Source organism: Aedes albopictus, chromosome 1 (assembly GCF_035046485.1).
Source record: "Aedes albopictus strain Foshan chromosome 1, AalbF5, whole genome shotgun sequence".
In the NCBI taxonomy this organism is placed as follows: domain Eukaryota; kingdom Metazoa; phylum Arthropoda; class Insecta; order Diptera; family Culicidae; genus Aedes; species Aedes albopictus.
The window spans coordinates 88,679,345-88,696,049 of record NC_085136.1 but is presented as its reverse complement, the minus strand read 5'-3'; the positions used below and the strand labels follow the sequence as shown (position 1 = coordinate 88,696,049).

General features: G+C 41.6%; 1 protein-coding gene across 2 annotated transcripts in view; it reads right to left on the bottom strand.

Moving 5' to 3' along the window:
• Positions 1-12,901, bottom strand: part of LOC109427430 (chaoptin) — a 290,374-nt gene extending 277,473 nt beyond the window's left edge. For both annotated transcript variants that reach the window (XM_019702986.3, XM_019702987.3), the window contains exon 1: positions 12,242-12,901. In XM_019702986.3, the coding sequence (XP_019558531.2) occupies positions 12,242-12,250 (9 nt within the window). In that variant the 5' untranslated portion in view covers positions 12,251-12,901. The remainder of the gene's footprint in view (positions 1-12,241) is intronic.
• Positions 12,902-16,705: the final 3,804 nt, after the last annotated feature.

The window sequence follows — 16,705 nt, the reverse complement described above, 5'->3', positions numbered from 1 at the left end:
TGTGAACATCAGAAAGTGCGTGCGCTGCTTTCGTAAGCTCTGTAAAGGCAAGCTTTAGTGATTTTCAAGTGCGAAATGGTATCGTCAGCAGAACAAAGGTATAATTTACGTTCTAAATGTAGAAATTCATGTGACTGCTGCTAAATAAAGCTTATTTCAGGCAAAATTGGCTCATTATTGTGACAAGGAACACCGAAAATCACACAATTGTGGGTCACTTTTTGTGCAGCGTAATATTGACAATTCTGCGTACATGGGCATTGCATACTTTTAGGCGTTTATCAGTGTTGTGTTGAAGATTTCGTCCCAATTTTGAAAAATTGATTCTAAATCGTGAAAACACGCTTCGTTAAGAGGTTTGAGACCAGTTTTATATTCTACTATAGTTGATCTATCTAGAATAAGTGACCATTCATTGAAAAAATAGACAAAGCATTATGGTTCAGCCGATTCCTCTTGAGTGACCCATAATAGGCAACAAATTGACCCATAATTGTTACACAGCCAATTTTGACCCATAATTGTGGTTTTATTATTCACCAACATTTCAGTAATTTTCACCGCCTAAAGTGAATTTTACAAGCAGATTTTAATATAAAACAATAAAAAGGAGTTTCAATGAAGAGAATATAAAATAAAAATAATGAAAGTGTTATTTTTGTATGAAAAACGATTCATATTATGAAATGATTGTTCCTTGAGTAACCCATAATTGTGCAATGAGTGTATGATAAAATACTAGATAAAATACATGTTTTCTTTAAAGATTACAAAGTCGTATCTTCAATACTTTTTGATTTTTTTTCTGCAATTCCAGTTACGAACTAACGTATTTTACATCCTGATATCATTGTCAAGAAAACTAGTGCCCAGTATGAGTTGCAACAAAATTTGCACATATTATGAACTTCTTTCAAACTTTTGTCCATACAAAATTTTGAAAATTTGTGTGGAGCGCAGACATTGGCCATTAGTATTTTTACTAAGGATGAATATTACATACTATACCAACTTAGATGGGATTTTACTTATGTCGGTCCCTGTAACTACATGTTACTAATGCAGCGCCAAACAGCAGTAACAGTGTTCCACCTGGAAGATGGTGATGGTGCAGCGGCTGGGTGCTGATGGTAAATCGGTAGGTAGGTATAGGTAGGTAACGTGGAAGTCAACCAGATGCGACGTTTTTGACTGGTCCACCGTCGCGCCGCTCCGTTCCATCATCCAGACAAAAGGTGACTTTGTGCCGTGCCCGTTCCTCGGTTCATCCGGCGCGGCTCGACGTCGTCATCACCATCATCATCTGCGACAGCGACGACCCGGTTGTTGAACAGTCATACTGTGCGGTTTTTGGCGCGGTTCCATGATAAATGGTTGAATGGAGTAGAGTCGATAGGTGCCTGGGACGGGGTGGTGGAGAATGGCGAAATAAGTGTCTCCGGCAACTAACTGCTGCTTGATGGAACACTTGCATTTGCATCTCCAAGTATGGGCGCGCAAAGTTTGGGAGCGCGAGTGCTGCATTGCATACTCATAGGTAAACGACTATGGCAAGTCGACCGGGTTGAAGAACCGTAAACGAAGATATGCAGTTTGTCACATTTTTAAGCAGTATTTCCTTTTTTGCTTGCGCTAACATGTGAAACGTTCTTACCACGAGAAAATTTTGAATAACCTTCAGACCTGTTTAATGATGCAACTTTACCTCACTAGAAATAGCGCTTAAGCTTCCTCATATTTTCGTCAGCAAAAAAAAACTTTAAGTAACCCTGAGTTGTTTCAAGCTGCATACGGATTGCTCAAGCGTAGTAAGCTTAGGCGTGGCTGGGCCCAGAGTGGGCTCTGCTGGGTCTCTTCACAAATTCTACACATCCGGAAGCAACTATGTACAAGCGATATGTCACCGCTTCCAAAATGTCACAGCCCAGCTAAGAGTGCCTCGGACACATCAGGAACGCCGCCAGTATGTTCCTGATTACGGTATACTGGTCTTGCTTGCTATTGGTAACTGAGAGGGTACACGCTTAGGTAACTTTGCACAAGTGAACTGGTAGCGACACCATTCTATCCTCTTAGTAAGGTCGGGTGACACTGACTTGAAACGGCGGATGGGCTAATGTCGGCGCTGTCTTCCGTCCCATAAAATCGTGGTGTGGCCTTGAAGTGCGTTCCTGACCTGCAGCCAGCTTATGCAACCAACTGGGTAGGTTCATATGAACACTCCTGATTGACGCTCTGATCCGGCTCTGAGCTCAGTTTTAATAAGGGCCTGTGCCTATCCTTGGGTGGCCTCCCTGCTGTATAGATAACCACCCGGATCATTGACGACTACCTTATTGGCAGCGAGGGGTAACGGCCCTAAGGGGGACCCCACAAAAATGACCACTAAATCCATGAGCAAAAACAACAATATGATCGAGAGTGGACAGGCAGAGAGAACGGCGTTGAATCCGTTTGCGCGAGGAGGATTGGCGAGACCGAGAGTACGATGGATGGTGTACCCACCAGCAAGTAAACAATAGGAGGATCAACAGGTGGAGCACTAGGCGGCGCAGCGCCAGTTGAGAAAGCGCAGATGACCTGCGTGGACCTCACGGGCGCTGATGCGCCGAACAGCTGGACTAGCTGTTGGACTAACATCAGTAAGGACCTGTGAATCAGGTCGAAGAGTGGAGTGCGGCTTACGTGAGCAGGGAAGAGCGGTTCACCCAAACAGACAGCTTCTTCTTTGCTAGCAGTGTGACGTTAGCGCACGAAACCATGCAGCTCGCCGGAGCCGTTGCGGAGAGGTCAAACCACCCTACGGCTCGAGCCGCATGGCCGAAACCTGCCGAGGTGACACGGCCCCCAGGTGACAAGAAGCGCCCGGCAGAGACGGGCGGGAAATCGAAGTGGAATAAGGGGAGGCCAGCGCGAGCTACTCGGCTCCCAAGTCGGTTGCGAAACGCGCAAGGGGCAGAACAACCAAGCCCCAGCAGGCCAACCCCAAAGAGACCAAGGGAAAAAAGAACCTTTGGATTACGCGACCGGAGCGATGCGTTGGTCTTCAAAACTGAGGCGGATACCTACGCCGAAGTGCTGAGGGCCATGCGAGACGAAAATCGTCTCTCATCACAGGGCGTGGAGGTGAAAAACATCCGACGCACAAGGAGAGATGATGCTAGTGCTGAAAAAGGAGGCGGCCAAAAACCTCCAACAAGAAGAGGTGCTACGAAAAAGCGCAGGTGAGCCTAAAAACCTAGACGAGATCACCGACGCAGAGGTGTTCACAGCCGCACTCAAGCAGTAGTGCAAGGTAGATGCTCCAAATGCATCGATCCGTCTACGAAAGGGCACAGCAGGCACGCAGGTCGTCGCGATCAAGGTCTCAGTAGGGAAGATGAACCAGGCAACTGCAGTTAGCAGGATTAGAGTTAGCTGGTCGGTGAATCCACTCAGCATCTACGAGCCGCCAGAGGCGTGCTTCGAGCAAGGACACAATTCGTGGGCGTGTAAAGGTCAGATCGCCAGGGAGTGCAATTCGGCACCAAAATGCCGGATTTTCACGGCAAAGAAGAGCCAAACGACGCACAAGCGGGCATAAATGTCCAGGCACGCAAGGAGGACGAACCAACCGACGATAATACAGGCTAACCAACTAAACCTGAACCACTGTGAAGCCGCACAATAGTTGCTGTGGCAGTCAGGTGTTTCAGAGTCAAGTACAGACATCGCACTACTATCGGGCCCATACCGCTTCCCTCCTGGGGAACTGGGTAGCGGATAAGGCCAATCTAACGGCGATCTGTACAACCGGTCGTTTTCCAGTTCAGGAAACAATTTCCACGTCGCAATAGCGAAGATCAACGGAGTGTCCTACTGTAGCTGTTATGCTCCCCCCAGGAGGCCAACAGACCGGTTCCGTGTGTGCTGGCCAAGCCAGTCAAAGCGAGGTCGCTCGGTGACGAACGGCCAGAAAAATAGATAGAGAAAATACTGAACTCTTTTGGAAAATATGAACTCTTGGAATTTCTTGAAGATATTTCCGGAGAACTTAAACAAATAATGGAAGTGTTTGGAAAAATCCTGGAATTCACCTGAAAGAATTCCAGGACGAACAGCTGGAATGTATTCAAAACGAAATGTCTGGAGGAATTTACGAAGGAATTCCTAGAGGAATTTGTGGAGCCTCGTAGCCGTGCGGTTAGGGTCACCAAGCTTATAATCGCACCATGCTATGGGGTGACGGTTCGATTCCCGCTTCGGGCGTTGAAACTTTTCGTGAGAATAGTTTCTTCCCCGTTTCCACTGGTGCATGCTCCGTTGTCCGTTGTGTAATGTTAAGTTTAAAACAGTCTGTACAGCCGAAAGCTGAAGACGTTGTCCGTGTCTTTTTTTTTCTAGAGAAATCCCGGGAGGAAAGCCTGCACAGATAAAAATTTCATTGTAACTTTACACTAGAAATCATGCACATAACGGGAATGCTCACTTTCGCTTAAGTTTATGCGCGCCTTAATTTTTACATGCTCAGTTTGTCGGTTGATGTAAATTTCATTCATCGCACAATTCCTCGATTTTCCAATTGGAACCTGCATTACAACAATTCTCCATCGCACAAAGGGGAACAAGGTGGAAAACACGAACGGAGCATTTGTACCATCACAGAAGACTAGGATTTCAGAATGGGAATATTAGTAGAGTAAAACATACTTAATTTCGTATTTTGAAGAACTTTAGCACAAACTTTATTTAATATTTACGCAATCACTGCCAGCCTGCCGCCGCTCAATAAGTTAATATGCTCCACATTCTAGCCGGCTTCTCGGGTGCCACATTCACGGAAAATCGATGCTGCAGGTTTATTCCTCTTGCTTGCCGCATCCTCAGCTTGATGAAACCACTGAATCACAGCTTTCATAATCTCACTTATTTATAATTCTATTCTAGCACTTACTTGATCGAGGGAATGAATTTAATTCACAATCACCACCGATTCACACGAGCTTACACTATGGCTGCTGCGGCAACTGAGCTGCTGTCATCAGCGTCGCCGGCGGACAGGATGTGTAAGCGAAAATCGTGTAAAATTGCGATAAAAACAGTTGAATTCTAATAACTTGCACGTAACATTGAACGATTATGAGCATTCTCCGCATGTGCATGAAGTTCAGCAGAAATTTGTGAGGAAGCAGAGATTACACGATGCTTTTTTCAACGAAATGTTGCTTTATGCTAGAGTTAATATTCATATTTTTTTTCTGTGTGGGAGAACTCCGAAAGAGTCTTCTCTGGGTGAATCCCTGATGGGTTTCCTGGAGAAATGTCTGAAAGCGCTTCTGGCATGCAAGTATGCATATGTGTGAAGAAGGTAACAGTGACTGTGAAAGAATCACAGGATATATTCCTGAAAGAATTGCAGAACGGATTTCTGAAGAAACTACTTTGCAGGAGCTGCAGGGGGTATTCTTGAAGGAATTCATGGATGGATACCAGTATAAATCTGTGGATGAATTCCTTTAAAATTTCTCGGAGTTAATTGTAAAAGAATTTTTCGATTGCTTCTTGGAGAATTTCCTGGCTCCTGTATCCCTCTAAAATTATCTTGAAGACTTCCAATACAAATCGCTGGAGGCATTCCTTTAGAAATCCTTGAAGTAATTCAAAAGAAATCAGATAATCCTGGGAAAAATCTTGGGTGAATCCCTGGAAAAGATGATGGACGATTTTCTGAAATTTCAGACTGAAAAGATTCCGAGAGTGATTTCTGAAGAATCACTACAGGGATTCCTGGAGCAATTGGCTTCTTTAGCGGTGTTGAGATAATTTCATATTCTGAATCTGCATGCAAAACTGAGCCGAAATCCAAATTTTCATGAATTTTGGTGCCCGGGAACCTATTTAAAAATCAATATGAAGTTTGTATGGGAGCGATTTGTCAAATCACCCCTCGTCGCATTTTGTACTGGGTGGAGCTGTCAAACAGTTACCCAGCTGTTATCTGAAAAAAATCATAGTGGCTCAGGAAAAGGTGCTCTTTCGTATAGAATCCAAAAATCGATACATTTTTCTTAATTTAAAAACCCAATTTCTGAAAGAACTCTCGGAGCAATTTCAAAAGGAATTCCTGCAGGAATCCTTGGGGGAATTTCTGCAGGTATACCTGGATAAACCCTGTAGGAATCTCTGGGGGAATTTCTGAAAGGAGGTATTCTAGAGCAATTATGGGAGCAATCACTGGAGAAATGTCTGAAGAGATCGCTTGAGGTATCCCCAAAGGAGTTACTCGACAAATTTCTGGACGAATCGTTGGAATAGCTTCTAGACGAATTCCAGGAGCTAAGAGTTCTTGGAGAAACACCCGGAGGAATTCCTGTAGAAATCCCTGAAGCAACTCCTTGACGAATCGCTGAAGGAAATCCTGGAGGAACTTCTTAACAAATTCTTGACGGAATCCCTGGAAAAATTCCTGGAGAAATCTCTAGAGGAATCCTTGAAGTAATTTCTGGACGAATACCTGGAGCAATCCCTGGATAAATTCCTAGATGAATTCCTAGTGCAATCTCTAGAGGAATTCTGGGAGCGACCTCTGGTAGAATTCGGGAGCAATCTCTGGATGATTTCCTAGAGAAATCTCTGGAAGAATTCCTGGATAAATTCGTAGAGTAATTGCTAAAAGAATTTCTGGAGGCATTTCTGAAGGAATCCCTGGAGGATTTCCTGGAGGATTCCTGAAGAAATCCTTGAAGGAATTGCTAGAGGTGTCTCGAGAGGAATTCATGCAAAAATCCGTGAAGGAATTCTTGGAATAATTCTTGGATAAATTCTGGGAGAAATTTCTGATGGATCCCTAGATATTTCATGGAGAATTTTTTGGAAAAATTGTTGTAGTTATTTCTGAAGGAATTTCTAGAGGAATCCCTGGAGGAATATCTGGAGGAATTCCTGATAAAATTCTCAAAGATATTCCTGGAGGAGTCCCTGAATGAAATTCTAGAGAAATCCCTATAGAAATCCCTGGAAGAACTGCTGGAGGAATGCCTGGTGAAACTTTTGGAGTCATACCTGTAGGAATTCCTGGAGGAATCTCTAGAGGAATTCCTGGAGGAATCCCTGTATAAATTCCATGAGGAATCCCTGGAGGAATTCCAAGAGAATTTCCTTGAAGAACCAATGGAGCACTTCCAAGAGGAATCCCTGGATGAATTCCTGGGGAATTCCTGGAGGAATTTCTTGAAGTAGCTCTTGTAGGAATCTCTGGTGGAATTCCTAGAGGAATCTCTTGAGAAATTCCTAGAGAAATCTCTGGAAGAATCTTTGTAGGAATCTTAAGAGGAATCCACGAAGGAATTCCCAGAGGAATCTACGCAGGAATTCCCAGAGGAATTCTGGAAGAATTCCCGGAGGATTTTTTGGAAGAATCCTTGGAAGAATACTTGGAGGAATCCCAGGTACATTTTCTGAAGAAATCCGAGGATCAATTTCTGATGCAATTCTAGGAGGACCCAAGTAACCACAAGCATTATATCATTGCACGAATTAGACTGAATATCAACCTTTGCAATGCGAAATGCAGTAATTCCACACTTGTCATGCAATAATCCTTTAGATTGGCATTATCAATGTAATGATGCATTGCATTTTTCTTTACATTAGGGTTCATTAAATGGTGATATAAGATACTTCAATAATTCAACACTGCAAAAACTGAACAAATGCAATGCACAAACTAGCAAAGTTTGCTCTAACAATACAATTATAAAAGCTTGACTCTAATGGTAAACAAATGAAATCAAGAAGATTGAACAACTTTACGGTCAACTCAAGCGGTCTTCAACGTTTCTGGTTCGACTCCCGGCCAACTTAATCTCCGTTTGAGCCACCGATCGACGACAGCAAAACCTTTTTAAAGGTGACCTCTTCTCTTTTCTGTAGGCTGCTATCACATGCCAATAATGATGGAAACCACAATTAGCATATGAGCAGTATGCGAAGCGAAGGGTGTTTTAATCGTGCTTTTCATTTTCTTATATTGATTAAATATCTTCGAAAATGCATTATGTATTTATCAGTAATTTATCAGATTGTGATAAATTACTGTATTCTATTACATATGACATAGTCGTTTTGCCCTCTACTGCAATGATTGAGACAGAAGAACAGTTTCCTTTAAGTTAATGAAATATCTGTTGTTATCACTGCAGCAGAAACGGTCCAAGGCACCAGCGCGTATGGAACTCATCTAGCGGTCTTCAACACTTCTGGTTCGACTCCCGACCCGGCGACAAAAAAATAATGGTCAAAACATTCACGTGGGCATCAGTACCGTCGATAACGAAACCGGTGCTAAAAATAGATTTTTGTTTTGGTTTTTCTTTGCACGTATCAAGCATGTGCAAATGCAAATGTACAGCACATGCATTTATGTTACTTTAGCAATGGCTGTCAGCGTGCTGCAATCAGGCTTGTCTGCACTGAGCGCATGAAAATTCTGCTCTTTTGATTTACACCACCAAAACCATCATATTTATGTAATCTTCCTATCTTACCTGATAGAAGGATGTTTGAATATCCTAAATGTCATTTCAAACTGTCAAAAAATCGCACCGCAGTGCCACACTGTGCGTGCAAAGAGAATTTCACCCGGGTGAATTCACCCCAGTGAATTTCTCTTTGCGCGTTCAGTGCGGCACTGTGGTGCGATTTTTTGACAGTTCGAAATGACATTTAGGATATTCAAACATCCTTCTATCAGGTAAGATAGGAAGATTACATAAATATGATGGTTTTGGTGGTGTAAATCAAAAGAGCAGAATTTTCACGCGCTCAGTGCGGACAAGCCTGGCTGCAATATGTGGCACTAATTGGATTTTAGTGGGTCCCTTTTCGACTTTAATATTACTTTAATGAGGTGTTTAAAGTAATGCAGCATTATATTCACAATTTTAATTATCAATATATGGCAAAATTGGTGCACTTATATACGGCTTCGTGGTTACTTGGGGAGTTTCTGAGGAAATCCCACGAGAAGTACTGAGGAAATCGAAACTGTGAAGAAAACGTTGAAATTCCTGAAGGAATCCTAAAAAAAGTACGTAGAGGAACTCTTGGAGGATTCCCTGTAGCAGTTCCTGAAGGAATTCCTGGAAGAGTTCCTGAAAAAATAAACCAGGGGGAATCTCGAAAGCAATCCTAAGATGAACTCTTAAGGGAATCTCTTAACAGTTGCTGGAGAAGTCTTGGATTAATTCTTGAAGAAGTTTCTGAAAGAATTCCAGGAGGAATTCCTGAAGAAATCCCAAGAAGAGTTCTTGGAGGATTATTTTAAATAATCCTGGAAGTTAATCCTAGAAGAATCACACAAGGAATTCCCGGGTGAATCCCTGGAGGAATTCTTGGAGGAATTTGTGAAGAAACCCCATGATAAATCCCGGAAGCAATCTCAAGAAGAATTCCATAGGGACTCTCAGAAAATATTTCTTAGCGAATTCCTGGAAGAATTTTTGTAGGAATGGATTATTTTTGAAAAATCTCTAGTATAATTTTCTGAAAGAATTTCTGGAAGACATTCCTGCCGAAATATTTCGAATAATTCTAGATGGACCTATTGAAGCAACATCTAGCGAAATTCTGGAAGCAATATATGGAGAAATCCTTGAAGAAATCTCTGAAGCCATACTTTAAAGGATTTTTCGAAAAAAAAAACCCTGAAGGAAACCTCTAAAACAGCTTTTGAACAATCACCGGAGGAACCTCGGACGATATACCAGGACAAATCCCCGAATAAATGTGTGGTTGAATCCCTACATGAATTCTTGAAGGAATCTCTGGAGGAATTCATTTTGGAATCACTGCAGCAAGCTGTGGAAAAAATCATGAAGGAATTGTTAATACTCATATAGTTATCGAAACTAGAAACAAATCTAAACCAGTCATTTTGATTCCTCAAAACTGCAATGCCGATTTACATATAGGTACACAAGGTCTTTACGATTGTAGCACTCGTCAAATTTAGGGATTTTCGGCCTTTTCAGTCGGTAAAATCAGCGAAAACTATTTCATCTCTACATCCGACGGTTTCGGTTGCTGATTTTACCGACTGAAAAGGCCGAAAATCCTTAACATATAGGTACACATATCGGGCGAATCCGCCATTCATTACCTAGGAATCCCAGATAGCCTTTGTCGGATACTGGAAAGCTACTTCCAGAATAGGGTGCTAATATATGACTCCGAGGAAGGCGAGAGGAGTTCCATCCTGGGCCCGGTACTATGGAACGCAGCGTATGATGGCGTATTGAGGCTCACACTTCCACCGGTCGTAAAGCTGGCCGGCTATGCCAATGACATTACCCCATCATACAATCTAAAAAACTACAAACAACCCTATTTTCTCTTGTACCGACTTTTCGAACCCTCTAACCAGAGTGCCCTCTTCGAATGAGGTACTTTTTAATTCCACCCTGTTATGCTTATCCTTTAACAGATACGCGTATTTCAACTACCAATTGAAAACGTGTTTTGTATTTAGCAACAAATTGATATCACATTTTGATATCTGTTGATCTTTACTTAAGGTTGAAGGATTTGCCATTGATATCATCGTAATAATTGAAATTTAAAAAGCAGTTTTCTCGTTCAAAATACAAATGTTCGTTATGAAAATGTATTCACCACGTTCCAGATGGAAAATGGAATGTAGTGAATACATTTTCATAACGAATATATGTGTTATGTACGAGAAAACTGCTTTTGAAATTTCAATGATGACGATAATATCAATGACGAATCCTTCAACCTTAATTTGATTTCAAATTTTGTTTTCAGTTTGCTGTCATTTTAAATTAATGCAAATGTTTAGTGTAAGAGTTTTACCTCTTTTTAGTAAACTATGTAAATTAATTCTAGGTGTTACGTGAGAATGTAGCTTGCGAACCCCTGTGCAGTATCGGAGTTGATTGTCTATACATGTGTATTGTTTTATACTTCGTGTTTTCTGTCAGTCCCGTTCTGTCAAATATGTCAAACAATAGAATCAGTAAAAACAAGGCACAGAATGGGCGCGTATAGATTGTTAGAGTTTATGTGTGGAGAAATCACCGAAGTTGTAAGTATTTTAAATGTTTTTATGTTTTAAGATAATAATAAAGCATCATTATAGCTTTGTAGCATTTGACAAATGGTACAACTTAGTTTTATTTGCCCTGCTAAAAGGTCGGTGCCCATACATGTTCTGTTCTCAACACTAGGGATATATCATTAGTACAATTATACTATTGCATTTATGATTTGATATCAACCGGAAAACTCTACATTTTACGATCTTTCATTTTTCTTGCGCTGATAACAAAAACAGTTATCAATTTGCTATCATCGAAGGAGGAATTGTTTTCAATTTATTGTTACAGGAACATTTTTTTGCTCTCATTTTTGATGTTTTAACCGTTAAAACGACCAAAACGACAACAACCTGAGTTATCAAAATTTGCAATATCGCAACATCAAAATTAGTTTTCAATTTGCTATCAGACTGTGCTCGGGTAAGTGGCAATAAGAAAGATTAAAAGTGGTAGTTGGAATACGCCTAATTTTTGGGTAATTGAACATTATTTATAACAACAATTTATTAAGGCTTTTTACGGCATCATCAGCATAGGCAGCCATGTTGAATATGTGGCTCGAAATTTCAAAGTGATAATTCTCTGCCACCAAAGGGAATATTCGTATGAAAAAGTATCATCCTGTATGCTCACCCGCAGTGATTGCGATGATACTTTTTCTGCTGCACTGCTGCAGAATTGACAGTTTTTTATCACTTCAAAAACGCGAGGCAAACAATCATTGAAAAACAAAAAGTCAATGATTCGTTTGAAAACTTAGTGACGCAGCAAGACACCTTAACACATATTTTTTCGGATTCAAGAAATGTTTAGAAAAAAAAATTATAACAAAACATTGGAAGTTTAGTAGACACCTATTAATTAAAATATATGATGCAAAAAACGTTGACCAATAAGTAATTGTATTGACCTCTCCATCCTAACACATTTGTCAGCCCATAATTCGATTAGTGCTTGAACATAATTCAATTAGCGTACGCACGCCTGCCGTTCCCTCAAAGCCCAAATAAACAATGTTTCGCTATTCATTATCATGTATTTGTTTCAAAACTGTCTGGTACTTATCCGAAACGCCCTTGGCTAATCACTGGTCGCATTGCTTCGAGGTAGGTGCAGATGGTACATCCAAAAAGAACTGAACAAACCCGAGGCATCTTGCTCGTTGATCCTTGAAGATTTCGTTGTCTTGTTTCTCAGCTGTACAATACTGGAACCACTTAACACGTTTCGTTAACAGCAGCTACCAACTCTCTAAGAGTTCACTGGAGATGTTTCACTTGAATCACTGATACAATCCACCACACACTTGACACCAAAATACGTTAGTTGGCTAAAACCGCACAAAATTCCCCTCGGAAGTCCTCAGACTTCAATCAGCACACTATCGACAAAACTCCCGAAATCCCGAAATTAGAACCAGAAACCGAACCGAACAGAACCGCTTGGGTCGACACTCGCCGTAGTAATAAGCAGGATTTCCCGAGCAATAGTCGTCAAATAAGCTGTCACACTTTGGCCCCGAAAGTGTGACGGGCCGCCTCGTATGCAAGGGCCTTAATCTAATTAGCTACGCTGCCCCTTTCCCAACAATATAGTATGGTGACGACGACGACCAAGACACTAATCGGAACGGCCGGTCACCACCAAGAACGCCGCACCGGTGGTGTCTTGTTCGTGTGTTCCCGGGACGGACCGGGTTGCACTTGTCGTGGTGCCGGTCAACTGGTCTGGATCCAAGGTGTCCCCAATGAAGTACACACAGAAGTCCAACAAGTCGTCGTCGTCGTCGTTGTCATCGTCGACGTCGGATTTCCCCCCGGGTTTTCTCTGTGCAACGAACAAATGCATGTGGCGCAATTCGATACCACGTTCTGGTCTATTTGTGAAGTCCGACAGTTTTTAAATCTATGTACGCCTCAGCAAATAACATGTGCAACGTGTTAGCAGCAGCAGGGTACCAGAAAGATGGATGGAAAGGGCATTGCTTCCAGAGCGTGCGTTGTTAGGCGCTTTATGCAAGCGCCCAGAGTGTTCTAGTGCCAGATGGTGCGGGCCGAGCAGAATACATAAATTAGCATTTTTGACCTATTTGAACTGATAATTAATTAATAGTGAAGGGGAGCAGTGTAGTAAAGGCATGCGTGGGTGCTTGCGGCGCAATAGTCTAAGCCGAGCATAACATCATCTGCGTCTAACCATATTGACGACTCACAATCACAGAATATCTCGGTTTGACAGACATAAGACAGCCATAACATGTTTTAATGAAACGAATATTGATGATTTTTAATATTCATGGTCTTCTCCGTTACGGGCATAGGGTGTTTTTTTTTCCTTCTAAAACATAGGGGAAAAATCTGCTCAACAGACACCCAAATAGGAAGGTCCGGGTTAAGGCCGTCCTTTACAACAAAAGTATAAGCCAGTACTACTCTCTCCTCGACCCACTAAACAACATTCCTATGGTCGCCAAACCCTTCGTCTCTCCGGAACCACCAATAAGGCATTGTTTCAGAGAAGGGCTAGTGCACATCGCACCCTCGGTTTGTTGCGTAGCCTGCAGCAACGAATATCGATGACTTGCTTTGGAGAGTCCATCACGATAGCATGCTGGCGCTTAGCCAGTTTCACGAGTGGTCCTCACCACTCCATTTGTCCTCGGAAGGCGGGCAAGGTTAACCTCACGCTCGCTTCCAACTGTTTTGCAGACATCAAGAACTGATGCCCCGCCCCTTTTCAACCGCGGGCTCGGATCCAACCCAGTAGACTCACCGTAGACTACGTGCGTAATGTCGTCAGCAAAGCCGACAATCTCCACTCCCACCGGGAACTCTAACCTCAACACCCCATCGTGCATGGCATTCCATAACACCCATAACACCGGACCCAAGATGGAGCCTTGCGGTACTCCTAAGGTTATGTGAATGCATGTCCAAACCACCTATGTGTCGTAAACTACCCAAGTAACCACAAGCATTATATCATAACATTAATTCAATCGTATTATAGTTTAGCTAATGCGAGATAACTTTTATTCTACACCTGTAAAGTAATAAAGCGTTTAATCTACATTATGAAAGCATTGAAGCATTAGGGGATTTTGACAGTTCGGTATAGTTCTATAGGGACGTTGATTAATGCTTCATTGCATTACCATGTTAAAAGCTTTATGGCAATCAATAATGCAAGGATTTATTACTTTATATATGCCTTTACTAATGCTTTCATAGTTGTAAACAGAAAAAAACATCAGTTCGAAAAAAAATCTGTACAACCTTTTTAAAACAACCATTTAAAAAGAAAAGAAAAACAAACCCAAATTTTCCTGGATTGCTGCGTAGAACTTAGATTATCATGCTCAGATGTTGCTGAAAATTTATATTGTGTATGGTTTTTTTATTCTGGTTGGGACATAAAGACAAAGACAATCGATTGCAATCAGATGCTGAGGGAGCAAAAATGATGTGGGGTTGAGGTATTGGTTTCCTTATTTAGCATATAGTGCCCCGATTTCATAAAATAAATAGTAGAAGTTAGCACGTATGAAAACAATAAGAGCAGAATCAACACAGACTAATTTATATCTTTATATTATCTTCGTTTGTGGAATCAATTGGTTCTACAATCGCTTGTTTTCGAATGCATTTGGGAGAGTAAGATGACTGATGGCATTCAGACCCTAGCACAATTTCTTAGAGCTGCTGAAAACACAAATTAATAAAGCACGAGCTGAGTATACGTTACTTTATGTTGCACATTTTTCCGGGTGCAAAATGCATGGTAGTCGTAGCACAGCGTTAGCGCGTCCGAGTTTCATCGCAGTCCAGTTTCAGCAGTCTAGGTTCAATTCCCGAATTAGAATAAAAAATATCAGAGTGAGAGTATCGGAACAGGTATGAGAAGATAAAAATAGACCGAAAAATGAAAAAAATACTTTTTTTCTTTTGTTGACATGATGCCTTAAGTATACATTCCATACTATTTCATTGCATTAGCTATATGGTACAAGCATTTTTTATGCTTTAGCAATCACCACAGTAAAGCTTGCTTCAAATCAACAATAGTAGCGCCACTTTCGACTTTAAACCTACTTCAATGGTACCTATACGACAAAACAACTTTACATCGCATGTCATATAATACACTATAAAGCGAAATTAATGCTCTATATGCAGCGTCATGGTTACTTGGGTATCTCGGCCGTTTTGGTTACAGCCCTAATAGCGTCCACCGTCGATCGACCCTTCCGGAAGCCGAACTGGTTATCCGAGAGACCAGAGTCATCGGGTTTCTCGGTATAGACCATCAGCCTCGACAGAATGATCCGTTCCAACAGTTTTCCGGCGGTGTCCAGCAGGCAGATAGGTCTGTATGCCGACGGGTCGCCAGGTGGCTTCCCGGGTTTGGGCAGTAGAACCAATCTTTGCCTTTTCCACCTCTCCGGAAATTCGCCTCTGTCTAGGCACATCTGCATAGCCATTCTGAACATGTCAGGCTTAGCCTCGATGGCCGTCTTGATGGCTAATGTCGGGATACCGTCCGGACCCGGAGCCTTGTTCAACTTAAGCGACTTCGCTATTGCAATGAGTTCGTCGTTCGTCACCGGGGCTACCTCGCTATGGCCGGTTTGGCTATAGGGAACGAGGGCCCATCCCAACTAACATTTTCAGCGCTATAAGCTTCAGTCATTTGCTTTCTGTTGTGTAATCATCGAGTAAAAGCAGTCAACGCTGAATAAAAGGAAAGCTAAAGCCTGTATCCGCAATAATAGGGACACAGAAATACGGCTGTAACTCTGACATAAATCAATAAAATTGTCCAAAAAATTGACTGAATACTCATTGGTGTTTGTTTATTATTTGTGCCAAATTTAATAAAAATCGGTACATTACTTTCAACTGTAGCTCAACAACAAAACGAAGTGCGTTAAAGCATTTTGTACAGACACGGCCAATTTTCATCTATATGACAGATAGTTATTTTGCGCTACAGACCAAAGTACTGCAAGGATAATAACGAAATTTTATAGGCAGTTGTGATACACACAAAGGCACTTTCATACAAAATTTCATCAACATTGATCAACTGGTTTGAAAGCTACCAGTGTTGATAGGAGTGAGTGTTAGTGGAAATTTTTCGTGTTTTTCATATGCGCTGTTAGCCTTTTCATAACTTTTAAATTTCTAGGCCAATTTCCATGAAATTTTCACAGAAGATAGTTAATTATGTGCATATTATGCTTCCAAAATTTCATGATTTTTGGAATTGTACTTTAAACAGTACATTCGAAACAACAAGGGATGCTCACCAATTCCTGTCCAAAGGGCTAAAATCACGATTAGTCCCAAAACATGTTTTGATCATGAAATTGTTGATAGTGCATCAATTTTGTTGAAATTTTGTACTTGCAAGGAATGTATATCGAGAGGTTTGTGCTAAAAATTTCAGCCATTTATATGACCAATTTCAAAAGTTACAGCGCTGACACGCTAAAGTAGGTGCTGTACAAAATTTATTTGCGTACGTTCTACTGTTTCATTGCTACAACAAAAAGTACTGCGCCGATTTACATGAAATTTTGCAGGTGAAATGAGCACATGTTAGGATGT